The sequence below is a fragment of the Amblyomma maculatum genome, chromosome 5, assembly GCF_055883805.1.
Source record: "Amblyomma maculatum isolate TAMU_Amacu chromosome 5, ASM5588380v1, whole genome shotgun sequence".
Lineage (NCBI taxonomy): Eukaryota > Metazoa > Arthropoda > Arachnida > Ixodida > Ixodidae > Amblyomma > Amblyomma maculatum.
This window is the reverse complement of record NC_139348.1, coordinates 109,118,074-109,145,147: the sequence shown is the minus strand read 5'-3', so window position 1 is coordinate 109,145,147 and position 27,074 is coordinate 109,118,074. Positions and strand designations below refer to the sequence as shown.

The following is a 27,074-nucleotide window of genomic DNA, read 5'->3' as shown; positions in this document are numbered from 1 at the left end:
TTTTCTTTTTCACGGCTTCCGTATTCCGAAAACACCGGTGGACACCTTCACAAAGCTAGTTCCACTGGTCAGCCATTCTGTTGGACTTATTCTGCTACCTTGGCTCACACGCGCCGGTGACAGCAGGATTGGAACGCACTTCGCACATATAACTGTTGGTCCGTAAGGCTTCTCAGTAAGCTTTACAAGGAAAACTTTATAAGCTCGGACAGAGTCCACTTGGTTCTCATGCATCCTGTGAACCTCTTTCTCCGTGGGTGACAACTCAACTACCCAAACCTTTGTAAGACAGGCAGTGAGTTGCCCATACACGTTACCACACATAAGTTTCCTATTTCGGCCAAGCACACGGTAGGGGAAGTGCGCCCGTGTTTCTCACGCTTTATCCTTGCGTACCTCTTGGCATTCATTGGAAACTTCCTCAGCTAAGGTCGTACTTGTTTGGGCAAAATGGCTATCCAGTTGTTCTGGACGCTGCTACATCTACTTTCGCGTTGCATTTGTTCAGTCGGTCTGCCTGTCTTCCAATGAACTCACGGAACATACATCTGCAGGTAACTTAAAATGCGTAGTTCCGAGCATCTCTTGAAAGTGTGTGGTTGAAAAATTGACGCGAAATATATTCCTGTATAAATAAAGCGTCCTGCAGTTCCAATTGCTACATGGCTTCAACTGACGTAGCATATGTCACAATCTTGCAGCAATGAATGCTGACGTCGACCGTCCGAGCTATGCCAACAGTTTTCTATACTAAAACTGGCTCTTTGGACAAACGTCAGCCTTATCATCTCAGCCTAATCTCTTGTTCCAATATAGCCTCTAGCCGGAAACACCGAACCTGAGCCGCACGTCTTCGACAGCCTTTAGCCATTAAGCTTCACCAATTATCATAAATCATCATATATTCTGCTAAACGGTTAAGTTTCAGCTTCCTTAAATAACATTCCATGCACCTCTGTCAATACAAGCACCACATTTGTTTATGATAATCATAAAGCTGTCAGGCTTATTTTGTCCCTTGACAAGAATAAATCTAGCTGAGATCATTCCATGGAAATGCGCTGCTTCATTCTTCATGAATGGATTAAAATCTCGCTGTGGCCAAACGCAGTCATGCACCAGGGAAATGCTGCCTGATCGGTACATGCTCCACTGAAAAAAATCGTTATCACACGGTCGTTAGGCTTTGTGGAGAAAAAAAAGTTATCTGCTGAGATCATCGCCGAACTATATGACAAAAATGCCTAGTAAAATCACACACCGCTCGCAATTTATACGCACTATACTGCGAATTTCTCGGTCGCCATATGGTCCAAGCACCGCTAATATTACGAACGAATGGCTTAAGTTTCTTATACTGAGCGCCATTCTTCCACGTCTTCCGACTTCTCAACAGCTTAAGGGTCAAAGCACCGGTAGTAGTACCGTAGAAGACCGATCCAGGAAGACCGGTCCAGCATTAGGCCTTGCTGGTATGTCAGTCCGTAGAAACCCAGGCGTTGACGATGTGGCGTCCTCTAGTTGTGTTCGTGCGCAGCGTTGGCCCTGAAGAGGTACCGATAGACGGCGTGGTAGTGTACCAGCGTCGCTGCGTTCACGAACAGGTGCCAGATGGCGTGCGCGAACGGTACGCGGCCGTCGCATTTGAAGAACACGACGCCCACGAAGTAGAGCAGGCCCCCGAACAGAAGCTCCTTGAGTCCGGTTGGAGGTCTCTGCGTGAAGCAGGGACGGAGCACCCACCTAGTAAGACGTTGGCTTCTTCACTCGTATCGTGCGCGCACACACACACACATAAAAAAAAAGTGCAGACTTAAGTTTTTGTCTTTAAGGGCATGGCGTGAGAGTGCTAGCTCCTGTCATCTGCGGCTTTCCTTGCGGATTCGTTTAGGCATACAAGTACTTTGCTACTCATTTTGTCATGAATTCACCCTAAAAAAAAATTAACACCTTTTTAAAAGGTGTTAAAAGGGCACTCGAGTGTCCCATGGCTAACACTCCAAGTGGAAAAGAGCTAGAAAAAGGCGAGGCTAGGCGGTTAACCAATAGGGAGTTCTAATCGGCTACGCTGCGTTATGTAAAATGGAAGAGGGGCATATAAAAAAGCTACCCCGCGCTGCTGCCTCAACAGGATCCCGCAACCGCTTTTCGACGCCAAGCACAGGACATTCGCAAAGCGAAAGATGTCCCATAGTGAAACAGTGCTGGCCAAGACAAACGGTGTTAGCTTTGGGACAGCATCACACCTTTAAGGATGTAAAACGTTAAGTGTTCCTTTATTCGTGCCACTATTTTTTCACACCTATTCGTCAGCATTATATATGCGCAAGAGAATCGGCCTAAGAACCACGCTGTAACCAAGCCACATAAGAATGTGTCTATGCGGCCTAGAGGTAGCATGGTAGCAGCTACAAGGGTCAAAGGATTGATTTTCATAATACCCTTACATCTCATATGAGAAGCTGGCACCTGCCAAATCCATGTAGTGTCGTCTTGTGACGTCATACCAGCCATCAACCAATCAAGGGCTGGTCATGTCACCTGCCAACTACCACCTGTCAGCGGCATTGTTGTTATTTTTCGCTCACAAAGCTGACAGCCCGGATTTTATGCAGAACGAGGAATTTATGCAGTCGCATAGAAACACAGGCGGTTAGAAAAACTACCCTCTCTTCCTACAGAGTATGCAGTCCATAATATGTGTCAGCGCAACTAAGACAAGGTGCAAGACGTGCAGAGGGAAAGTAATAGACAAGCGCTGTGTCTGCGCATCAGCTATTATAGCCAGTTACGAAAATTTCTCAGAAAAGTGGCCAATAACGCTGTTTTATTGCGAAAGCAATACTACGCCAGGTTTCGAGCCTTCAGCGTAGCGTGGTCCGGTAGTTACGCTTTACACCACGTGACTATTGACGTCATACCAGCGCGAGAGCTGGGCTACCAAGTCGGCACTTCAGCGTAGCGTGGCTCGTAGCCACGCCGGGCGTTTGGCGCTTCTCCCACTAGGTGCGCTGTGGTCTAACAGGGGGTGTCGTCTTCCATTGGAGACACTTAGCCTCTCTTGCTTTCGCTATCTCCTAGGCTTAACTACAGCTAAGCCACTGTGAATTTTTTTTTTTTTTTTTTTTTTCAAAATACTTCCTCTTTATTCCTGTTGTATACATTTAAACATTGGCTAGCTCTACGTAGAACCAGTAGACGTAGCCACGCGGAACTAGGTTCGAGCTATGTGAAAAGTGCAGGTAACATCTTTACATGCCTGGTAGCCTTTCTGGATATTCTTACTGAAATGAACTTTGTGTAGAATTGAATTAAACAAGGAAAAGGTAGGGCAAAAAGGAGGAGGAAAAAACGTGATTCGTTTAATATAACGGTCAGTCAAGTAACGAGCGTTGAACATTTCGTGGGAAGTTGTACGCATGCAGCACTTTTAGTGATATACGGATAATCGTGTTGTAAGCTCGATGCCTTACCATAGAAAATGTGGCCGATGCGGGGACCAGGGCAGAACCTATGTAAATGAGCACTTCGAGAGTTTTGTACCTGTGGCGGAAAAAAAAAAAAGGAAACTTTTGCGAGGCAGCTTTGTAACACTTTTTTAACATATTGATGAAAAGTGTTTAATCTTCAAGTGAATAACCAACTTTAGCAAAATATAGCTCTTAAAATTGCCCTGCGCTAAGGCAGAGTAAGTAAAAATGCCACAAAAGGCCAAAGTGACCCATTTTTGACAATAACAAAATAATGATAACGTAGCGAGGAAGTATCTGCAGATATACTGATTATAATCTCTATATCTTACGATAAGGAAAAATAGATTCGTCTACTCGTTTGACGTTTGACCTAGTTTCTGAACGAGAATCCATAGCTAGTTTACATGTTTTATAAAACTGAATATGTTGACGTTGATTTCGTCACAACAGCCCGTGCACATGGGAGGCTGTGCGAGTTCTGCTCATTATCCTATTTTATTGGTGGCTAGTGATGTAATGCGTAGGATAGCGTGCCACGTAGGCAAGCTAAGTTACGAAACTCAAAAATGAATGCCCCCCTTCAATTGGAAAAGTGGCTTTGCCACAGTAAGAGTTAGCTTACAGTGAAGCAAGCTTTCGGTGATGCCACGTTTCCACGCAGCGATCAGCTATCATTTGTAGCGTCCAGGGAGCGGTTAGACTGTACCGATGTTCATCACACTTCCGAGGGCGAAGCGCAGATATATTTTCTTTTCAGAAAGGGGGTTTTAAATGTGAAGCTTAATTAGAGCCTAAGATGCTCAAATAGTATTGCCTAACCACACGGTACGATTGAGCGCGGCCTTTCACGATGTTTCACTTGACGTATTTCTCTTTCTACTACACTACGACCTCAAAACGTTTCTGGTGCGAAGGCAAATGCCATAGCGCGCAAGTGCGTTCTCGTAAGAGTTAGTCCAAAACGGGTCGTTATATGCGCGTAATAATAAACCCGCTAGCGTAAGCTTTAGCTAACACTTCTTCAAGTGAATGGTGTAGCCAGGACACAGCAGATGAAAGCTCTAACAGAGGCCTGATAGAGTGAACACTGTAACATGCTTCATTAAGTGAACACCTTACCCGCTACATAGTTAAGTGAAAGCTCTAAACGTATTTCCTACAACTACCTGTTTCCTTTAAGAGGATGTTCTAGAATATATTTCCTCAAGTTGATGCTCTAGCAACTACTTTATCAATTCAGTGCTTCAAACACACTCACACAATGGAGACAAGTACTTCTTCACGTAAACCCTTCAATAGAGAGGGTTGCTGGACATCTTAAAGTTTTGGTCTCCAGCGTCTTCCTGAGTACTTCTTCTCATAGTGAACGCGTCGTTTCCGCTGGCTTTTTCACGTACGGTGCTGGCTACGCTATCAATGTTTAGAAGGGTGGAGGCTGGGCGAGGGGGGAAGGAAGTTAAACTAGTTGCTTCAGATGAGCGATCATTTGTGATAAACATGTTTTTTACATTCTGCAAAATGTCAACTGTAATGTCACGACAAAAACGATTAAAATTATAATCAAGCTTAACCGATTTTAGTCACTTTCAAATGAAGCCCAGTAATGGTTGCACAAAGCAGCCAAACGCATATGTGACCTGGTTCATTTAAGACCACTTTTTTCTTTTATAATTGCAGGAGTCTGATGAAGTAACTATCCTGGTTAACAGATGAGCATTAGACACGAAAGTGCGGGCGCACACACGCAAACGTTAAGTGTTTGCTAAGTTTAGCTGTAGTAGTCTTTGCGCAGAATACTTACAGGTTGCTAGGGGAGGAAAAAAAAAGACGGAAACAAACTTTACATATTTCTTTGATTTGATCCGCCTACACTTTTCACTTGTTTTAAAAGCATCACGTACTAAATGTATACGCTGTAAAATTTCGTACAGCATGATGATATTGTATCCACCGACGCAAACTTTGCATTACAGAACTTTGCAGAAACTGGTAGGCAAGTGTTTTCTCTAAAAGAGAACCTGTAAAACGTAAACCTGTTCAGCTTACAATGTTTAGTTGTTAATTCCGCGTGACACAGAAAAAATTGCTAGCAAGAATAACAAGTGTGCAGACAGCACGTGGTATGCAGTACTGCTTGAAGAGCGCGTTATAGATTGCATGCCAATTATGAAAACAGTAAAACTCAGAGATCTGTAATCAGAAATATGCTCCCAATTTTAACAAAGGCAGAGTTCTTTATCAATGTTATGTGCATGATCTGTCGTTTGAAACACGAAACTATACGGAGCCTGTAGCTTGACCTGAAAGTCGTAGTGAGTGAAATGGGAAGATTCGGAAACGCATGCAGGAGGAGGTCAGTTGTATGCATAATAGCTTTTCAACCCCGGAGCGGGAACCCCCGTTCCTTATTATTGGTCTCCCGAGTGCTACGCTCTTTTACAGGGAACGAGAGAGAGAGGAGAGGAGAGGCTCACTTCTCGTGGAAGATGTTCTGATACGTGATGCCGAGAACGCAAAGAAACCACACCACGTATAGCTGCTTTTGGCCCCACGAGCTGTACTCTCGGAGTAGCAGCCTGCAAGCGGGATGGTGAAACGTCAGTAGATACACACGAAGTCTGCGGCAAAAGCGTTTTACCGTATTCTCAGAGAGTTCAGTGCACTTCGGATAGTGAGCCTTGGTAAAATAGAAACTGCCACAGAACTTTGATAAGTAAATTTGCAATCAATCAATCAATCAATCGATCGATCGACCAATCAATCAATCAAATCAAATCAATCAATCAATCAAAGTGTCTTCATTTCGCAACTTTACAAGGCGAAAAAGGTGGCCGGAGAAAAAGCTGCGTCCTTGCAGCTTGACTGCGCTCCAACCACCCATCAGCAGTGGAAACGTAATACATAAGAAACAAAAGAAATTGATATACACATCACGTACCAGTACAAGAGCATATGGGCATGCAGAAAATGAAAAATCACAGTGGTATTTGAATGAAAAATTAAAATGCTTACAACACACTTTTCATAAAAATTATAAAAATGAAAAGTTAGCTCCTACAATATTATTGAAGGTGACAAGCATTTTTATACACTACGCTCTACATAAGGTGAAACAGTAATGAATACTGAAATTCAGGATAAATTCATATGCACTGTTTCACATTACTTGCTCCTACAAGAGATTTTCAAGCGAAAGCGAGTCGCATTAACTCCTCCCGTCTAGTGTTCTCCATAGTTTCAAGTACCTTGAGTTACCAACCAGTTGAAGAACTGTCACGCTTTTACACTCTGCTGCATACTGGGATTTACGTCACGTAATGCCACGTGCCTGTTGTTCTCTGCCGTCGTGAGGTTTTATTTCTCACCTGTTTCTGGGCGGGGCCTTATGTTTTGGGGAACTTTTCGCAGTTCGCTTTACATGCCGGTTTAAAATCATCAGGACGCCCCTGCAGTGTATACAAGCGACTTTCTTTACGAGAGGGGTAGGGTGCGATGTGTGGAGCGATTTTGGACGAAGAAAGAGGCCCCCTACGATTTTTCTTTTCATTGTAACGACATTTCGCTACATGCCATCATCATGCACATTTTTTTAAAGTAAAAGCTCCACATCTATAACGTCTTGACCATCCTGTTGACGCACAAGTTTCTGATTGCATGATCGTATGCGAGTCCGCCTGTGACATGATGCAAGGCTGTACAACGTCAGCAAACACGACGTGAAGACTTCGTGCCATTGACTACGTACAGGAAAAGTCGAGAAACTCACGGAACCTTCAAGGAGGTCGTTTGCATCTCTGCTTTGGTTGAGCGGGGTAGCAGTGACCGCTTGACTGGACATGCCAGAAGCATTAAAAAAAAAAAACGAATCCAGGAACGAGTTTACATGAAGAATGAGCCATCCTCCTTTTCCTTTACAATGAATATGCCGCGGAGCTGTGGTGCACTACGATGGTACAGTGAATTTTCATCCTCTTGTAAGAGAGTTGGCGGCGCGGTATGGTAGAGCTAATTGAGGTTTTACAGTATGGTTATGGTGCAATATAACCGAAGAATGACAGGGCATGGCGCAGCTGTAAGGCGACGGTGCCAAATTATGGAATGTCAGAGCAATGGTAAAGGCTAAACGGTAGAATTAAAGCTAAACGAGTACGTCGAGACGGCACGTGCTATAGCATGCTGGCCTTAGGCGCTCGCGCGCCGGTCGCGCAGGCCTCAAAGCCATGGCGTCGCTTCAGTCATGCCTTGACCTCAAGTGCAACATTAGAAAGCTGCTGGCGAAACCGGCCTGTGAACTGATTACAAATTATCGAGGGGCAGTTGGCTGTTTGTATAATAGAGGGTTGATTATCATCATCATTACCAACTCCACTGCCATCATAATCACCAGCCTGACTATGTCCTCTGCAATGTGAAGGCTTTAATCCGCTCCTATGCCAGCCTCAGCCATTTGATCCCCGCACACTTCATAATCTCATCCGCCCACATAACCCCCTGACGCCTCCTGCTACGCTTGCCTTTTGTTGAAGATATGTTTATACTCATAAACGGTTTTCCATGGTAAATTTAGCAGAAGTGGCTAACTTAACGTGCGACAGAAGGAAACGTCCATGGGTCCAGCGTAAATAGCACAGCCCACTGTCGGTCAGTACTCACCAGGGTGTGTAGGCTGACGCGATGAAGATGTAGATGGCAGCACGGTCGCACCGATGTAAGATCACTTTGAGGGTCCTGCACATGAAAACAGGGACGAATATGGTGGATAACAATGACGAATGACGTTACTAGTGCTCGAGTTTAGAAGCATGCACTAGCCCGCGCTTTCCTTCTTTTTTTCTCTCCAAGCAGGTGGCTAAAAAACATATTCGACGATCTCTAAAATCAACATGCTATAGCTCCGCTGACAGGGAGAGAAAAATTAGAGGACTTCTTATATGACTGTCAAGGGCGGAACAGCGAAAGCCTAGACTTCGAAAGCCTAGCTTTGTAGTCATGATGTCATGACTAGTCATTGTTGTCATTACCACTCATAGCTAAACATTTTTAGTCATTTGCAATCAGTTGCGATCATTAAAAGTCGCAGTTTGATATATTATTCGTCGCGTAGTCCTTAGCACTAATGAGGAGTTCTGCTTAGTCATTGTAGTCATCACCACTCGCTAAGCATTTTTTCTCATTTCTTGTCAGTTGCGGTCATTACAAATCATAGTTGGAAATATTGGTCATTACAAATAATTTTCGCCAATATTAATCACCATTATTAGTCATTAGCATAGTCATTAACTTTATTCATCACCTATCACCATCAATCCTTTTCATTCCTAATCTCCCTCCTCGCACGTCCGCTATTTGCGAGTGAACATCAGCACACAGATGCGACGCACAGATTACGTGCGCAGCTCCCGAGTACAGATTTCGCCTTAATATAGATTTTCATACGCATACAAACAAGTTGGTAAATGTTCTCTTTCTCAATCCTTCATGCAGGGTAGATTTTGCACAACAGTCCACGCGGCCAGTAAAGCGATTACTCGACCTCACCTGAGCTTTCCGAGGAAGTGAATGGAGTGAAAGAGAGAGGAGGTGACGAACAGCGTGACCAGGGCGAACCCGTACACCACGGCGGCTGTGTAGTGGGCCGGCGTGTGTGCCCTCTGAAGCAGGAACCTCAGCGCGAAGAAACTGGGCAGGATGCTCAGCTGCATGAGGCCGATCGACACGCGCGTGTCACTCTCGTACAGAAATCGAGCTCAGTCCAAAAAAAAAATATTTTCTGTTGTCACAGCCAAATTTCTGTGCGGTGTTTTGACAGTGAACCTGTCGTGACAACAAATTTCTGTAGTAACGTCAGAAATTTCTGTAGTTACGACAGAAAAATGTTACAGAACATTATGCAACAGAAAAGTACGACCGAAAGAACTACAAGAAAATTCTGACATTTACGACAGAACTACAAAATGCTTTGTCGCATTTTTGACACAGTCCTGCAGTTTTTTCTTTCGACTTGGAGAGATAATCTTATCTCGTAGTTAGTTTCATGCCAACTTAGTGTTGCCTTAACGCAGCTATGCAAGCACGTAGCTTAAAGTGTGCAGTGTGTCAGTGGCAACCCCCTCGAAAAGAAAAATAAAAAAGAATTTGTGGTCACGATCGAATTTCTGCGCTGTTTTTGACAGGAAACCTGTTGCTACAACAGAACTTTTTATAGTTACAACAGGAAAGTACAACAGAACTTCATACAACAGAAAACTATTATAGAAAAAAAAAACTAGAGCTACAGAAAATTACTGCAGAATACTGAAACATCTGACGAAATTTGTCGAATTCTTGACACGTTTCTGTAGTTTTTTTTTAGACTGGGAACTTGTACAATAACCCAGTTAAGTTAATTACCAATATTTATTTGCTTAAACAGCACTTTCTAATTGGACCAGCGAGTCACGCTGATTAGGTTCGATATCTATAGGTAACTTTTGGTGAAAATTCAACGCGGCACAAGTGGCGTTAAAAAGATTAGAGTGACGGTAAAAACCTCTCGCTGGAAGACAGTTAGCAAGAGCAGAATGCACTTAATCGGTGAAAGGTCCCACAGTCGGGATGAGCGGAGCTTCCGGAGCTGTCACTACTACAAAGTAGATCTCGGTTACATACTAGCAAGACGTTGATACACAACTACAGATAACGGGCGGCTATGTTCCGTTCATTTCAGGTGAACCAAATGAGTTTTCTGGGGTGGGCTCTATTGATTGCTTCTGATCGCCTCTTGGCAAGTTGTGACGCGGATTAAGCTGGCTACCTCGCAATTTCTACTACGCTGTGCCTTCTACTCGGAGTAGCGCAGACACGCTCCTGTGTACTGTTGCCTTTTAAAGGAGAATTGATTTGAAATCTGCGAAAGCACGGCAGTTCCCTACTGAAAAAATTGTGTGAGGGAATAATCTCAAATTTTCTCGCTCAATCTCACTCAATTCACATAAGAAATCACATACAAGTCGCATATAATTGCATAAGGTCTCATAGCTTCCTGTACATTATCATAAATTATGTAAGAGATTTTATGATAATGATGTGAACCGTATGAGAGTATATGCGATTAGATGAGATTTTATGAGGTCATTGCCACGTAGAACTTTTGGTTTATCAGTAGGGTTATCTGGAAAAAGCAAAGACAGACTCCGATACCGCAGGATGAGGAAGAGTGCGCAGCTTTTCTATTGTTTATATTTTAAACACAGATAACCAAATGCAGTTACGATGCGATGCTCTGCGTGAAAACATTCCCTTGGCCTAAACCGACACATTCTCGACTTGACAAGTCGCCTTCACTTCCTCTTCTATACGCACGCGTTTTCTTCGCTTGGAAAAAGAGGATCGCCATCGTCAACTACGTGGACGTAATTTTTGATGAAGATGAAACAAAAGAAAGTGCATGCCTTGGCACAGTAGCGCTGTCAGCTCGCACTGGGGCACCGATGTGAGACATCCCTAGCGGACGTTGCGTTGACTGAAATTCCTTCGCGCTTCATGCGTCAGTTTCGGTTGTATGCCGAAAAACAAAAAAGGGCATCACGTATCATTACGCCGCAAGGCTTTAGAGAATGGTCTCTGTTTCAAAAACTGACGCGGCACCACCTTGTCCACCAATGCGAACTCAACATCGGCACCAACAATCAGACTGCGCTAACACGTAAGTCAACTAGCTGTAAACCAGCAATTTAGCTGATTAGAATTGTTTTCAAAAGTAACTAATGCCCGCCGCGGATCTCATTCCTAGAAACGTTGTATTTCTGTTGCAACCACCGTATTTTTCAGGACTGTTTTAAAGGCCTGCCTCAAACATCCGCTACGTTTCAGAATTATACGCGCAAGAGATACTTAGCTAACCGTGAAGAAAATGGTTTGGAGAACACTTTAAGCTACACATTTAAGGGAATGACGTGACAGCGTTATTGGTTTGCATCTGCGACTCCCTTTTAGGACGCAAATATCTAATCCCTTAGTCACAAACCCTTTAATTCGTGTTTCTAACATCTCACACGTGCTTGTTATTAGCATAAATTATAAGATGCCCAGTCATATGAAATACTACCCGGCATGGGTATCAACCCCGCTTTTAACCTAACCATACGACGTGCCTGTATGGCCTAGGGGCAGCGTGTCTCTATCAAGTCCTCGAATTAAGGGCGTATTCGATTGTAATCCTCCCATCTTGATGGGGCTGCTCGAGAAGGCAGTTTCTGCCAACTCTGTCACGTCATGCGGCCTCGTGACGTCACATAGGCCACCGACCAATCGGAGCCCGGGCCTGTTACATACGCCATTTGCCACCCGCCAGAGGCATTCCCGTGATCCTTCGCTCCCAACGCCAACATCGACGTCGACAAAGCCGGTTTTTCTGGAGAGCGGGACATTTAACACTATTGTGTTAATAATCTGTCGATTGATTACTGCAGCTTTCGCTGCTTGTATTCGGTGATATAATGAGCCTAAAAGTACTCCCGGCGACTTGCACAGCCGCAAGCTAGGGACGGACCGCTGGTCTGACCTCAGAGAGCGAGCGAGAGGGCCTTAAGTTTGAAGAGGTTGAGACTGTCTCGTTTCCGCCTAAAGTATATCCATCATCTTCAACACTGACACAAGCAATATAACACTTGTTGGTGCAACTCTTCTCCCTTTCCCGTTTTCTGACTGTGAAAACTCTCATCAGGATCCTAATACTCTTTATACTTACTGCCCTCTGCCTATAGTTAAGGCAGCGAAAATGGCGCGCGTCCTCGAGTGTTTTCGCTTTCCAAGAATAACCACTGTTCTCCAATAAGGGTCAACTAAATAGTTTGGGAACAAGTTTTTTGCAGACATTGCCTTCCGGCACCGCTCCGAGACATCATTTTATCTAAGAAAAAGAGGCAGCGCCGGGTGCAGGAAACAACGATTTTCGGTTTGCAATGCATTGCTAATCCTCAGGTTAGGTGCACTCCCACAGAGAAGCACCTCGTTTTCGTAACGGCTCTGGTGACGGCATCTCCATACGAGGTGCTGCATGAGTCCACGGAACTTGTTTGGTTTTGATTTAAAACAAATAATACCTACTGATTCGTTTACAGGAGAACATTTTGTAACACAACTATATCAACACATGTATAGTTGACACTTTGGATTGCAGTGTTTAGTCAAAATATCAACCTTTGAGGACTGGGGATGATAAATTGCAGAATTATCCATCTAAGAGGGTGGGAATTTTCGCTATGCAAACTTCGTATGTCAGGTATGTCATTTGAAGTCTTAACATTTTGTTCCCGCGCTAGTGGATAATAACTGAGGTTTGCCTGACGGCAACGCATCGCTACCATACTGCGAGGGTGGTCACACTGACCGCGTGGGTGATGATGTTGGCGACGTGCTCCAGCTCCGTCGGCACGTAGGGCTCGTTGCCGATGGGCCGAGGGTTCATCAGCCTGCGCAGAGAGAGTCGGCTTTTGACGCCGGGCGAGCGTCAGGGCCCGCCTGTACTGCGCCCACACACCGCTGTGCAGCGGCAGCAGTCGAGGTGGCACGTCATTTTCTGATGCGCGGCACAAAACGGTGTGGTACGTGCTATAACACTGGACACGGCAGAGTATGGTATCACGCTAAGGCACGGTCAGTTATGTCATGATGAAAGGAAAGTGTAATATGGTAGCGTAAACGGCGTCGCATAGTGCGCTATATGGTAATGTAAAGGTATTATATAGGAGGGTCATTCGCGTATTCTTACTATCTTAGCTAAAACGGTATAGTTAAGAACGTAACGTAGCTTGTAAACAATTTTCACTCTAACTGGAAACCATTCATGCCTGCATTTTTCTCCCTCTGTTATGCCCTTGGCCCTAAGAGATCTAAAAAAAAGCGCGCGCGTGTGTGTGTGTGTGTGTGTGTGTGTGTGTGTGTGTGTGTGTGTGTGTGTGTGTGTGTGTGTGTGTGTGTGTGTGTGTGTGTGTGTGTGTGTGTGTGTGTGTGTGTGTGTGTGTGTGTGTGTGTGTGTGTGTGATTTATTTGTTTTGTGTTGCGAGGGAAAAACGATAGCATCTAAAGGCGAAGGGCTGGAAGCGTAAACGCAACGCTCTCTCAATCCGTCCGCAGCGCCTGGCGACACCAGAGACTCGCATCCTTTCTGCTGCCATCGAATGAACCGCGTCTAGGCGGAGAGGTGAACACAAATATAAAGAACAAAACATCGCGCCACAGAGGACGGCGGTGTCCTTTGCGTTAACCTTGACGTGCGTAAGCGGGCCGGTTCCCTGTGGCGTGCCGGCTATGCCGCGCGAGCGGAATTGGTGTCGGGTGGATATGGTCGCCGACAGGGCGTCACGTCTCCGCAATGCTTGCGTAAAACACGTGAGCGCTGTCGGCGGCCCAATGGCGCGTTGAAGGGGGTGGGCGTTGGATATCCTCTTGCTACCGAGGGTGCCCGCGTGACTGCCGCTGGAAGAATACCGGCATACTTTGCTTTTGTGCTTGATGGTGAGTTATATTTCTTCCTTTTCTTTTTCTAGCTAGTCCGGCGCTGAAGATAGCGCGGTCTAGCGTACCGCAGGTCCTTGTGCGACTCTCTGCGCATGGTCTGTACCTCTACACTTTCACCGTATCCCTGACGATGCGTTTCAGGTGCCCATTCAAAGGCAGCAAGCCCGTACCGCACCTCTTTCCACTTCAGAGCAACCACCTCCTTTCTCGTTCCCTACACCTTGTGGGAGAAAGAGAACCCTCTCCTCCACCATGCTGGGAAAGAACACAGACGCAGCTTTGAGGCCCGGCCTCCCTGATGTCAATAGAGTGAGCAGATGTAGCACAGTAGCGGGGAAAGAAGGAAAAAGGAGAGGAGGGCGTGGCTCTTCGGCTCGTGGCGTTGACGTCAAAATAGCGGGATACGTGACGGCACATGCGCAGTGGCAACCGTGTAGATGGGTTTTAGCTGCGGTTGTAAGATGCTCTTACATTGGGTACCGTGTCTCTGTAGATGGTGGTGCGATGATGGTTCTGACTGAAAACCAAAAGGCTGTTCTCCAAACTAGATAAGCAGAGTTCGAAAGCAACCTTCTGGTTTGTGATTCAGGCAAAACTTGTGTACACTACGTTGGCGCATTTGAAGAGCATGACGATTATTTATGCTGTCACGTGACTGGATAATTAAGCAGTATTAATATTACAAACGTAGCAGCCGCACTCCAGTAGGCTCAAATGGTGGATCAGCATTTCAAACGGGATTTAGTGTAAGGTTAGTGTACGCATCGAAAGAAGTAGAGACTTTACCAGGGCTCTCAAACTCGCATGGTCGTCTTTTTACACAGTGAACATTACACGTAGACGTGCCACATGACATGCTAGTGGACGGAGCTACATGCGAGCGTGGATCGCGAACACTGGATGTCATAGAATGGCTGTTTGCATGCATCACTTCCGGCTCACCTCGAGAAGTCCCTCATGATGATGGATCGGTATCGCGACAGGCTGCCGTGCGCTGCTACACTTGCCATAGGCTGGCCACGTCATCTGCAGAGAAAAAAACAGAAACAATGTATAGGTAATCATTACGTTACCGAACGTTGCCTTATTTACACAATGTTCAGATTAGTTATATACATAGTTTGCGCTTGATTCCTTGGGCGTGACGATTAGTCGTGAAGAATGGCTTCCACAGTGCACGTCGGAGCACATGGCAATGAGTTCGGCGAGGAAACACGCAAGTTTCCACCGCCTCAAGTGTGGCGGCTTTTATGACGTCAGCGTAATATATGCATATTTTCATTTTCGAAACTAATGGAGTTGTTTAGGCAGATAATGCTACGCCTATATATAAGCCGGCGTAACTTCCGTATTTGTGGTTCCAAAGAATCGCTGTCGACTTACGTGGGCTTGCCCATTTTTTGATCTCTTCCAAAGTACAGGACCAGATTTCTTTTTCATATTTGAAGTTGAAATATACACACAAATTGATGCGTGTTATCGGCAGGAAAGAAATTAAGATGGGTTACGAATATATACAAATTCTTCATTGCGGGTCGAATATCAGTGTTCGATTACTCGAACTAATCAAACAGTGGGTTTCGGATATTGTTCGAAGTGAATGGATTATGATATAAGAGAAAGGTTTATGATATAAGAGATAATTTTTCAAATACTTATCGAGTAATTGGCCCGCGATTCGAATAATATGGCCCGATAGTATTGTTGCGGGAAAGAATGCAGTATTTTTATCCGAGGACTAGTCGAAAAACGGGGTCCACACTACGCTACGCACAATCCTGCAGCAATTAGTATGGGATAGATTGAGGGTACAGCGCTTCTCCATTGGCGTTTCAATCTTCATAACGATTATAAAGCAAGAGTGGACTACGGGGCAAAGGCCTGGGCAAATTTGGCAACCTTCTCTTGATGCTCGATGTCGGAGGTCATGGTTCGTATCTGCTGTTCCCAAATATGGATAGACTATTCTCTTTTGTCGTCAATAAGAAAAGGTGATTTTCCGGCACGTGTAACTCCCACAGAGCTCGTTTACTGAATTTGTGTTGTGGCTCCTATATAGAAATCCGAGTTACGTCTTTTAACAGCTGTAGCGTTAAATCTCCCCAAGTTACAGCATTGCACCACGCAGCGCCACAGCTGGCACTTCAGTGTTTCAAGTTACTTCTCGTTTTGTACGATTATGCGGGGAAATAAAAAATAACCATTAATCACATATGGAAACTGTGTGCCTAAGGTTATCATTGTGACACCACAACGCTCGCAATGTCAACGACTGGTTTTGGGTCGAAAACACGACAAAGTTCAATTCAAGCTTCGATATGGTGCACAGCTGTCAATTAACATGGGTCGTAAACATTTAGAGCACAAAAGTTTGTAATATTCGTTTTAGCGCTACTTATATTTTACAAGTTAGAGATATTTGAGCCGAGATGACATAAAGGCCAAACGTGGCCATTGCCGACTTTGATAGCGTTAGCTGCGTGACCGTTGCCAAATTCATGTGAAGTTAGATATCCTTCACCGATGAGGTGGTTTGTGGTTTGTGGGGTTTAACGTCCCAAAGCGACTCAGGCTATGAGAGACGCCGTAGTAGAGGACTCCGGAAATTTCGACCACCTGGGGTTCTTTAACGTGCACTGACATCGCACAACACACGGGCGCTTTGCTTTTCGCCTCCATGGAAAATTGTCATATGTTGACTGGCCACTTTAAATATGTCCTGCCTCGCCGCGATAGTGTAGGCGGTGGCGGCCCCTTTTCGATGGAGGCGAAAAGCAAGGAGCCCGTGTGCTGTGCGATGTCAGCGCACGTTAAAGATCCCCAGGCGGTCGAAATTACTCCGTAGCCCTCCAATACGACTACTATTTCTCTATTTCCACTTTCACTCCCACCTTCCTCCCTTCTCTTACGGCGCGGTTGAGGCGTCCACAGAAAACAAGTGAGACAGTTACCGCGCCTTTCCCTTCCTATAAATCAATCAATCAGTTGGCATCTGTTAATTCCACGCACGGCTTCTATACTGGCTTCATTTAAACACGGGTGTCTTAACTGCCCTTTCAACTGAAGCCACTATTGAGTAAAAACAATACTTCAATATGTAACACTGGTAATTGTAAATAGAATAATTAAATATAATTAAAACTTAATAATTAAATTAAATTAATAAAAAATTAATTTAATAATTAAAACTTGGCACCGACTGGATGGTGCTGGTGTTTTGTTTGTCGTGTTCCGCCTTTGTAATCTGTACCCTGTATCGCTCCTATCTTGGTCCTGACCGGACTGATAGTATCTCTAATAAATAAATAAATAAATAAATAAATAAATAAATAAATACCGTCACTAGCGCGAAATAAAATTTATTTATCCGTAATATAACCGTAACGCAAGACAAGTGATTATTTAATAAATAAATATCACAAACAGAAGGAAAAGATGTTTGCCGGCCCCGGTATCTGCTATCTAATATCCGAAGCACCTGAACTGGGGCGGTGCAAATAAAAGGTTAGTAAAGAAGCGGTAGGGGAAATCAAAGAGCCGGGAAACAGGAAAAAGAACAGGGTACACTGTAAAAAAAAAAAAAAAAAAAAAAAAAAAAAAAAAAAAAGACTCACCTTTGCCTGTCTATAACTCACATCGCCCAAAAAATGGGTGTCTTGGGGCACTTATGCGTCCTTTTAATGGGTACAGCAAGTTGTACTGCGCCCATTAAAAGGGTGCATCAGTACCTTAATGCGCCCTATTTCAGACAGTTGAGTTATAGAGACGAAAGGCACCTTTACGGGTGTGATTTGTTCGCAATGTAGGGCGAAAATAAAAACGAAGGTATACAGTCGTGCCTCGTTAATATGGACACTTTGGTTTCCGACCAAAACTGTCCATAAAGCGAGGCATCCATTATAACGAGTCATGAATAAAAACAAAAAGGATTTTATTGAGAAAAGAGAATTGTAATTAACGACTGCTTTTGTACATAAAAGTGCGCACTGGACTCAAAATTTCACAGAACACCGGCAATTTTGAGTGCATTATCCTTGCCATTGTTGTCTTCGAAAAATTGTAGTGCAGTCTGAAGCGACTCGCTTATCATGACACCCGTGATGTTGGGCTTTGTGTTGGTCGAACTTTCGAGCACGAACTTCTCACTGGCCGATGAATCAGCCTCTGATTCTCTAGTCACCGCCACTTCCAAAACGGCCTCTTCACTAAGCAAAGTAGCCGCTAAGTAGCTGCTTGAGATTCTCCTGAGGCGAGGAAACAGCTGAGCTGTCGATACTAGTCCCTCGCAGCTTGGATTGACTGATATGGCTTTTGCCGCTTATATTCACAGATTTCTTCGCGCCTGCGTTCAGCTCTATTCTTTTGCGTTTAACTCTCGCCATGCCAAAAGCCAGACTCAAGTTGAGGGTTACAGGCTCCTGATGCTGTGCACCTTTTTGCCTAGTTAACCTTTCTGCCTTTTCGTTCTTCTGATTCTTTCTTTTTTTGCCTTGTACTGTTTCTGTAAGAAAGCAAGGGAGTCAAGCTGGCAAGCTGCTATGCAGAGGGTTATCGAACATCCCATCTTCTTGGCGCCGTTTTTATGTGTTCCCAAAAAACAAACACTGCAAGCTGAAGTTAGTTTAGAATGACGGCTAGCCGACTACGAAGAGCGCCGACCTTGTCAAGGCCGCATCGTTGACCCAAAGCGAAGCCGACATACGGACCGCCTAGTGTGCATAGTTTGTTAGTTCGGCAGCGCAACAGGGACGAAAACCAGGAGCATGAGAGGGAAGCGTGTCCAGAACGGGACGCCCGGTTCCGGTTGCGTGTTCGTACGTCGCCTTTCTTTTGTCGCTCTACTTTGTGAGTGTGTCTTAACTCTCACCGAAACGCGTTAACGGCTTCATGGAACACACATTGCGCTTTGGGAAAGAAAACTTCAGTTCCCACCGCCACTGTAGGAACTCGTCTTTCTTCCTGTCATTTATTTCTTACGCTTTAACCGGCCTCTCTGTTCACGTTCAGCAGAATTTATTGCAACCACATGTTGCTGTTTTCCCGACTGCGGCGGCACTTCCGCTGCACCCAGAAATCTCCTGGTTCCCCCCTTTCGGGGTCTTTCTTACGCTGACCCTCGGTTTGCTGTGTACGTTCTTCACCGCTCTTGCGCTCCCCCTCCCTTATAACGGCGACACGCCCACTTCGGTTCTTTGCAACCCCACAGGACTCGTTCAGGCATCCCGCCGTATCGGCTGTCGCGTAGGTTTGCAGGCGGCGCGCCCTTTTTTAACTTGCTTTTGCACTCCTGTGATTTTTTTCAAGCACTGTCCATATTAACGAGACAAAAATACATGGGCCCAAGTGGGCCGTGTGCATTCTTCCCCTGTCCATTGTCCAGACAGCGAGTTTCCATATTAACGAGGCATAAATACATTGAAAAGGTTTCGTCCCCAGAAAAACAGTCCATAATTCGGGTCGTCCATATTAACGGGGGTCATATTAACGGGGCACGACTGTATATAGTACAAAATTGCAAAGGCGCCTTCAGAGAAATATTGTCTGCATGCAGCTCTTCACTCGTCTTCAGTCGATAAATGCTTTGCCTCACCAAATTATGCAAACGTTATATTACAGAACTGGGCCAAATTTACCATTAAATGCTTAGCTAAGACATCACCAGCGGCCAGCTCAATCGCCAGACAAGCTTGGCTTCAGTCGATGTCCTTGGCATTGGCAGAGTAGTGCGCTTTTTCTACAGTCTGAGGCCGCTATCTACGCATGAGTCTCAGTAGCATTGTTATAGCGTATGAACGGCTAAGACGTCGTTTTATTTATTTTTCCACCTTTTTTGCTCCGCAAATGGCTTTCAAAACTCTGCAGCGCCGCGCTGCCAACAGGGAAGTACGCTAAGGGAAATGTCTCTGGCGCAGAGCGTCCCGGAAATGAAATCAGCTTCCGGTGCACTCCCGAGCCAAGGGCCGCTCCTGCGCTGCTTTCCTACGGCTCCGTCAAAAGCGAGTGTAGTATTTCGTAGACACGCACCTTGAGAGTGAGGTGTCATGAACTCTGGATGGAAGCAAATAAGTCTGAGTCTTGTTTTCCCAAATAATTTTTCGCAAACGATCAAACCATGCCCTTTGGCGTCTGTTGAGTGTGCGCATATACCTGAGCGCACGTGTCTGCGTTTTTTGTCTCCCTTTTAACGTTTCTCTCTGACATGCCCATCTCTTTCGCGCTGACCAAAGTCGCAAAAGAGCCTCCATTACTGGCGCATATTGCCAATATTTAATTGACGTCGAACAGAACGCGCCTCAATATGTAAAAGCAATATGGGATAGCAAGTATGTTTTTAGAACAGTCCTTTATCTTTCTTTGTCGTGTAGGTGTCTTCCGAACTTAGCTTTCTTTTTTTCTTCTCTTAAACTGTTTTTGTTTCTTTGCCGCAGTTGAAATGCAACTCGGTGTTGTTTAACTATATAACCATTCCTGCCCTGACTGCCAAGAGGCAGTTGGCACTATTTAATAAAATAAAATGAATAAATAATGAGGACCAGCTTTCCATGCTTAATAAAAGGCATTTCTCGCTTTTTCTGACATTTATATCTAGTCGGTGGGAGCAGACGTAATAGAAAATTAATTATTGCTTCTTTCCGTTGCACGTGAAAGGAAAGATTCAGAGAAAATAGCACGAAATCGCCGCAGTTCCGCTAATGACTCTGAGCTAATCTTATTGATCTAATAATTTATTTCGCGTAGTCTGGTCGACCGCGACGAAGCGACCTAGATTTATTCGCTAACATTCTAATCACCATTGGCTCATTTCGCTGGCACAGATCTCCATCTGTTGTTCCTTTCTGTCTCTTAATAATAGATATCTGTCGCTGACTACGTCAATTGTTTCGTCTATCTTTATTAGTGGCAACAAGCTCCTGCCACTACCTGCTCTTCACAGTTACTGAGTGCCTGCGTTTTCAGCTTCGTTTCGCCTACCTCCACCTTTTTCTCTCTGCATTACTGTTTATGTGTTTCTTTCCGCCTGTGTTCTGCCTGGCACCGTTACGCCTACATGTCCCAGCCATCTCTGCATCGCCCGGTGCTTGACGACCCTTTCTCATTGACATTGCTCGTAACCGAGCTCCAAATATTGCGCGTTGGGCTTTTATTTTTATTTTCCAGACAGAAAACACAGGGACGTACAATGGTGACGTCATTTCGGGAAGCCGCAACAAACACGACCGGTGCGCGACCAGCGGATCATTCCTGCACTAAATATAGCGCCCTAAGCCCACAGCGCTCGATGCTCGGTCGTCTGTTCAAGAGTGGATGACGTCACGGCAGCCGCGGGCTTTCCGAAACATCAATGACTTCCCTCTCCTCCTCTCCTCGTACGCTACACGCGAGTAGGGCATTCGCGGACAGGCCTGTCGCTACTGAGGTGGTGGCGCCGGCGGTAAATCAATAGCACACGCACGGTACCGGTGCGCCACGCGTAGCTATATACTGGCGTGTAATTGGATTTCAATGCTATATTATCCCACGCTGAAACGCGTGAGCAGTAGTAACTGCGCTCCGCGTCTTCGCAGACCACCGCGCTGCTTTGAGGGTCGCGACCTTGAATCTTGAGGTTACTCTCAAGCTGTTTCAAACTGGGTTGCGGTTTTCATAGCTTCTTTCATTTATCTTCCGCGTTTCTTTGATAAACATGGTTAATAGTTCAGCGAACTCGCTGAATCGGGGTTAATTCCGAGGACATTCTCATGATTTCATCTGAGGGTCATGTATACGCCATTACAGGGGGTGTGGTGTTTTCACCTCTGGTGCTGCCGGGCACTCCTAATGGATTTTTTAAAGTTTTACACTTCCCGGATGTTCAGCCTATCTACTGGTAGAATTTTTCGGAAAAATGAGTCCTACTCCGCGCCGCGCAACTATACCTCCGAAACTACCTCCGCGCCGCGCAACTCCTCGTTGTATTTTATGTTCGATTTACAACTTCCTTTCAGAGAAAAGCGTACAAGTACAGCTGTGGTTTCATTTCAAATGCCAAACGTTTCTTTCACAAAAAAAAAAAATACAGAAAACAAAAATCTCGCAATCGTCCCAAGAGCTCCATTTGTTTGAGCCGCTAAAATATCCGAGCGAAATCTCTGCCAGGCACGTGATTATAGCCTATGTCAACATAAGCTCATCTATATACTTTTAAAGAAAACGATATAAAGATTTCTCCAACATGTTATACAAGTTAAAACCAAAAATCGATCGTAGTCTGAGATTCCAACCCGGGAGCGCCGCCTCACCTGTGAAGATAGGGTGGCTACCTTTGTGAAGCCGCTCTACCAACCCCTGTTTCAGTTTAGATTTTTTTACGGTCTGTGCTATCATCATCATCATCGTCGTCGTCATCATCATCATCAGCCTGACTATACCCACTGCAGGGCGGAGGCCTCTCCAATATTTCTCCAATTAACCCGGTTCTGTGCTAGCTGCATCCACTTGACCCCTGCTATCATAGTACGTTTCTATTCTCTTGAGCCCACAAGCTCACTGTCTCTGTTAGTAATAAACGGCGGCTGCGACTGTTCGTTTATACCGGACACCACACCTTCTAGCCATGCAGGGTGGTTAGCGGCATAACGTAGTGGAGTTTAAACACCAGATAGACCATGTCCAGCAGGTACAGTTCGAATATAAATAAAAGAGAACACTTCACTGGCGTGCGTAAAATGATATACTCCAATTGTTGAGTAATAACCACGCATTTCGTTCTCTTGCAGAAAATTTCGTGCGTAGGTGCGCGATCCTTTAAAGGCCTTTCCAAGCTCGGTGCAGGACTAGCAATCAATTCGCAGTCGGGTTTCAAAAACGTACGGCTACAATCACCGCACCTCGCCCTGCGATCGTGCGCAGCTGGACTCTCCAATTATAACCTGGTTTAAATGCCAGAACTCCCGTGTAGATTCCCCTTAACCATCAGACTATATAATTACACCGCGTCACCAAAAACTATTTCATACAATCTCAGTGTTGTACGAAGCCATACCAGTATTGCACTGGAGGTTTTTTTTTTTTTTTTATTTTGCATTTATAATTAATTATGCTTCCTTCCCATTGCCAGTTTCCATTCAGAATCACTGTTTGGCATATTCAGTCGGTGATACGGGTCTGTGAGAGAGCATTGAAAGCTCACTTTATACCGTACTGGCCAGCTGGCCTCGCACTTTACGTAAGAACAAACAATCCTATTCAACCCTCTTAATATACTGGAAAAGCTATTAACTTTACTAACGTAGAGCCGTGAAGGCTTGAACGCCCGAACTGGTATCAGGGTAAATATGCTGTGGGTCTATTCACTCAAGCGTTCCATGACATCACTTTCTCACGGAAACAACCATTTGTTTTTAAAAAGAAACCAACGTTGATGGATGTACAGCACGTTTTCCACATCAGAATCTGGCTATCCGCAAGCATGGTAGCGTTTAAGGCCTTTCGGATTTTAATATTTCTTCAATGTCTGTACTAACAACAGGGCGACGTCTGTTTAATTTATTTATTTTAAAAGTAAAAAGAAATAAAAATCAAGGAGATTATTTGTATGGAATATACTCATAAAATAAGGAACGGAGCGGAGTTTTAAGACAATATTCACTGGGGGTTGCTGGCGTAAGCATGAACGCTTTGATGGCATTCCAAAAAAAAGAAAAAGATGAAAGTGTAGGTGTACCCCCGACCTAGAATTTCGCTGGATGCCGGTAAGCTCATTTGCAAAATTCAGCCAGCACTGACAACGACCGTGAGGCTACGCTATATTTGAAAATGTCGGGCCCGGAGAAAGGACCTCGCTGAATGACGTAGAGGGGGATTATGGTTTCACCTCTTAGAGCCTCATACCAGAAGAGAACGGCTCCCGAACTTCTGACGCCGCGTTAGCAGTGAAGAAAATTCGACAGTGGAACGATGCATAGTTTAGAAGAACTTCTTGTTGGACGAGTTGGTGCGAACTATCGTAGGAACAAGTTACGCGCAGAAAGACACACATAGGAAAAATAAACACAATGTAGACAGAAAGAGCTCTTTCTGCCTACCTTGTGTTTATTTTTCCTGTGTGTGTCTTTCTGTGCGTAACTTGTTCCTACAATAGAACGATGCATAGTCCCCGGCTTTCCCACCACGCCACCCTGTAGCGCTGTGCACATCAAGATAACAACTAAACAAACCCATATCATCACTTGAAGTGCATTCGCCAGAATAAAGTCGTGTCTCGTTAATATGACCTCCCATTAATACGAACCACTCGAATTATGGGCGATTTCTTTGAAGACCAAACTTTTTTCTGTTTACTTAACCCCTGTTAATATGGAAACCCGCAGTCTAGACAATGGACAGGTCTGAGGGAATGGAAAGGACCATGAGGGAACATTTAAGCTGTGCCTATGACGCGAGAGGGTAAGTATACCAGCCAGCATATAAAGGCCCGCTTTATCCGAGCCGTACAAACGTGCTTGCGTGACCTAGGGGTAGGTGAATGCAAGGGTCTTGGCAGGCTTATTGTGATATCACTCTCTTATAAAGGGAGAAGTCCGTGTTGGCAGCTCCTGCCCAGCGTAACTTCAGGCAACCCTATACGTTCAGTAAGTGCACGGCCATGTCAGCTGCGAGCTACCATGCTCTTGCCAGCGCTATACTCGTGATTTTTCGCTCACAACGTCGACATCGACAAAGACACCCGAGGTTCTCGTTGGTGAACGGGGACTCTAACGCTATCGCGTTAAAGTGCAGCCAGCACATTGAGAGTAATACATTTTCGTGGCGTTAATATGGAAAACGGTGAAAACGAGATCTCTGCTTCTCAAGACTGATGTTTCACTATCTGCATCTGGAGCGCATGATACCAGTGCAACGCAGCGAAACAGTGCGTGGTGGCTCTTATCTTTAGTGGTTTAAGCCCCGCCATGGTGGTGCAGTGGTTACGGCGCTCGACTACTTTGCCCAAGAATGCGGGTTCAAATACCGGCCGCGGCGGAGGCGAAAAGCTATAGGCGTCCGTGGGCTGCGTAATGTCAGTGCACGTTAAAGAACCCCAGGTGGTCGAAATATCCGGAGTCCTCCACTACGGTGTCTCTCATAGCCCGAGTCGTTTTGCGACGTTGAACCCCACAAACCAAATCAGCCCTTCAGTAGTTTAATATCTTGTAGTGCAAAGTTGCCAAGCAAGCACCACTTACCATTTTCAGTACTGCGTAAATGGCTCTAAAGAAAACTGTCGCTGCAGATTGTGGTTCGCGGAATGACACCCCCCCCCCCCCTCCCCCTTCTCGTTACACCGCCGCGGTGTCTCAGGGGTTAGGGCGCTTGACTGCTGATTCCACAGACGCAGGTGGAGGCTACTTGTAAGGGAATTAGCCTGAATATTGGGACGCAGGGAGTTTTATGTAACCACATACAAACAGCGTGTATACACCGGGTCGCATTTCATTTCAATTTATTGTCCGACTGATCATGGGACCATAAATGGTTATAAACCATCTGTTTTATAAATACCCCTACAGCTTGACACTATGCGGCTAATGAAATATTATATGCTATCTAATAAAATATTTATACGGCTTGACACTCTGCGATTGCCAACGACAATGGGAAATTGTACAACTTCGGTATTCCCGCTTTTGGGAAATGTTTTTGCACAAAGGTGTTTGCTACGCGCCTATGACAAAGAAAATATACAGCTGTACACTACGGGAGTATACAATATTCTCAAATTCATACAGTGAAAAAAGCAAAAGTAAATTTTCCTGCCACAATTTGCGTTTTGTTTTGCGAAGATCGCAAATGGAAAGAAAAAGAGGGGGAGGGGGGGGGGGGGGGCGTAGGGAAATCTTATCGGTGAAAATAGACTACAAAAATTCGCTCCGGTTATGACGGAGAAGCAAAACCTTAATCGAGTTGAACGGTTTGGAGGGATTCTTGAAGCACACAAGGTGCCAAAGCACGAAGAAGTCCGTTTAGAGGATGGGGCAGACCTGCACAATACGCCTAAGTAAGAAACGTTTAAAAATTATGGCATGTTAGAAGAAAGCAACGCAACATAAATGCGAAAGGAAAATAAAGATAAAGAGAAATAACATAAGTCTGACAATGTAAAAATTTTGCGCAGTGGTCAGCATTCAATTTTTTCCAAGATATAAGTAAGGTTGCCCGTTCCATACAACAGGAACTCTGTAGACATCAATGGAAAACCTCCATTCCCATGCAGACATATTGAAGCATCTGTATTTCCTTTGTACCGTAAAAACCTCCTTATTAAACACATCCGTATTGTTCTTCCCATGGCTGTCTCATATTTCCGTTATTCCTAATCATACTTGACGTTATAATTGCAGCTAACCCGTACTATCACGATGCCCGATATCATTGTTTACCACTGTTCTATTACTGTGTTTTATTTCTATGATTATTGATGCTCTCTTGGATATTATGTCATTATTACTCGAATTTATATGTGCTAGCGTTGCCATTCATTCGCGAAAAAAATGCTTACGTAAGCTGAAATCGCTCTTAAAGACAAACGTTTTCTTTTTTAGAATTAGTAGCTCTTATTTCGTATATAACTACCCTTGATAACCTTGTAAAGACAGCTGTGCTTATGAATAAATTAAACAGCCCACAGGCAAGCTTCTTGAACTTCACATTGCATAGTTATCATTAGTGCCACTCACCTGTCGCTGTGGGCTACTGCTTTCCTGTCGTCGTCGCCGGTCAGGAGCGGATGCGCGGAGCGCCTCATGTCGCCGAAGTCGTCGGCGCCGGCGTTCCAACGTCGAACGAGCGCGCTCACGTCGGCGGTCTTTTATAGGGGACTGAACGCCGAGCGCTCTCCTGCGACGACGTACGGGATCGGCTTCTCGTCTACCACCTGACGACGGGCACGTCAGGCCTAGCGACAACTACGGTAGGCGGCAACCCTTCGGTCTACCGAACCCGACCCGAGCGCTACGTTGGCGGTGCAACGCGGCACCCGACCCGAGCGGCGAACGCGAGCTGACTGCGCGGCCTACTTCCGCCGACGGCGCCGGAGCGCTGCAGCAAAGCCCACTTGCCGGGGAACGCCGTCCGCGCCGGACG

At 45.2% G+C, this 27,074-nt stretch overlaps 1 protein-coding gene across 4 annotated transcripts; it reads right to left on the bottom strand.

Annotated features, from left to right (window-relative positions):
* Nucleotides 1-27,040, bottom strand: LOC146189205 (monocyte to macrophage differentiation factor). 4 transcript variants are annotated; one of them, XM_084604103.1, is made up of 8 exons: nucleotides 26,669-27,039; nucleotides 14,916-14,999; nucleotides 12,844-12,943; nucleotides 9,012-9,169; nucleotides 8,127-8,201; nucleotides 5,948-6,049; nucleotides 3,474-3,543; nucleotides 1-1,715 (listed from the first exon to the last, which is right to left on the bottom strand). In XM_084604103.1, the coding sequence occupies exons 2-8, from the start codon at nucleotides 14,981-14,983 to the stop codon at nucleotides 1,518-1,520; spliced, it is 771 nt and encodes a 256-aa protein (XP_084460229.1). In that variant the 5' UTR covers nucleotides 14,984-14,999; nucleotides 26,669-27,039; the 3' UTR covers nucleotides 1-1,517. The 4 variants fall into 4 exon arrangements, with proteins under 4 accessions (XP_084460229.1, XP_084460230.1, XP_084460231.1 ...); XM_084604104.1 differs by having other exon boundaries at nucleotides 12,844-12,925; nucleotides 26,669-27,037; XM_084604105.1 differs by lacking the exon at nucleotides 12,844-12,943.
* Between the last annotated feature and the right edge of the window lie 34 nt (nucleotides 27,041-27,074).

What these genes read in the sequence shown, in the direction of transcription:
- LOC146189205 (XM_084604103.1), bottom strand. Translation starts at nt 14,983, where the DNA reads ATGGCAAGTGTAGCAGCGCACGGCAGCCTGTCGCGATACCGATCCATC. An exon ending in CCAACATCATCACCCACGCG is followed by an intron (nt 9,170 to 12,843) that starts GTCAGTGTGACC and finishes GGCCTCATGCAG; the next exon opens with CTGAGCATCCTGCCCAGTTT. An exon ending in CACTTCCTCGGAAAGCTCAG is followed by an intron (nt 8,202 to 9,011) that starts GTGAGGTCGAGT and finishes TTTCATGTGCAG; the next exon opens with GACCCTCAAAGTGATCTTAC.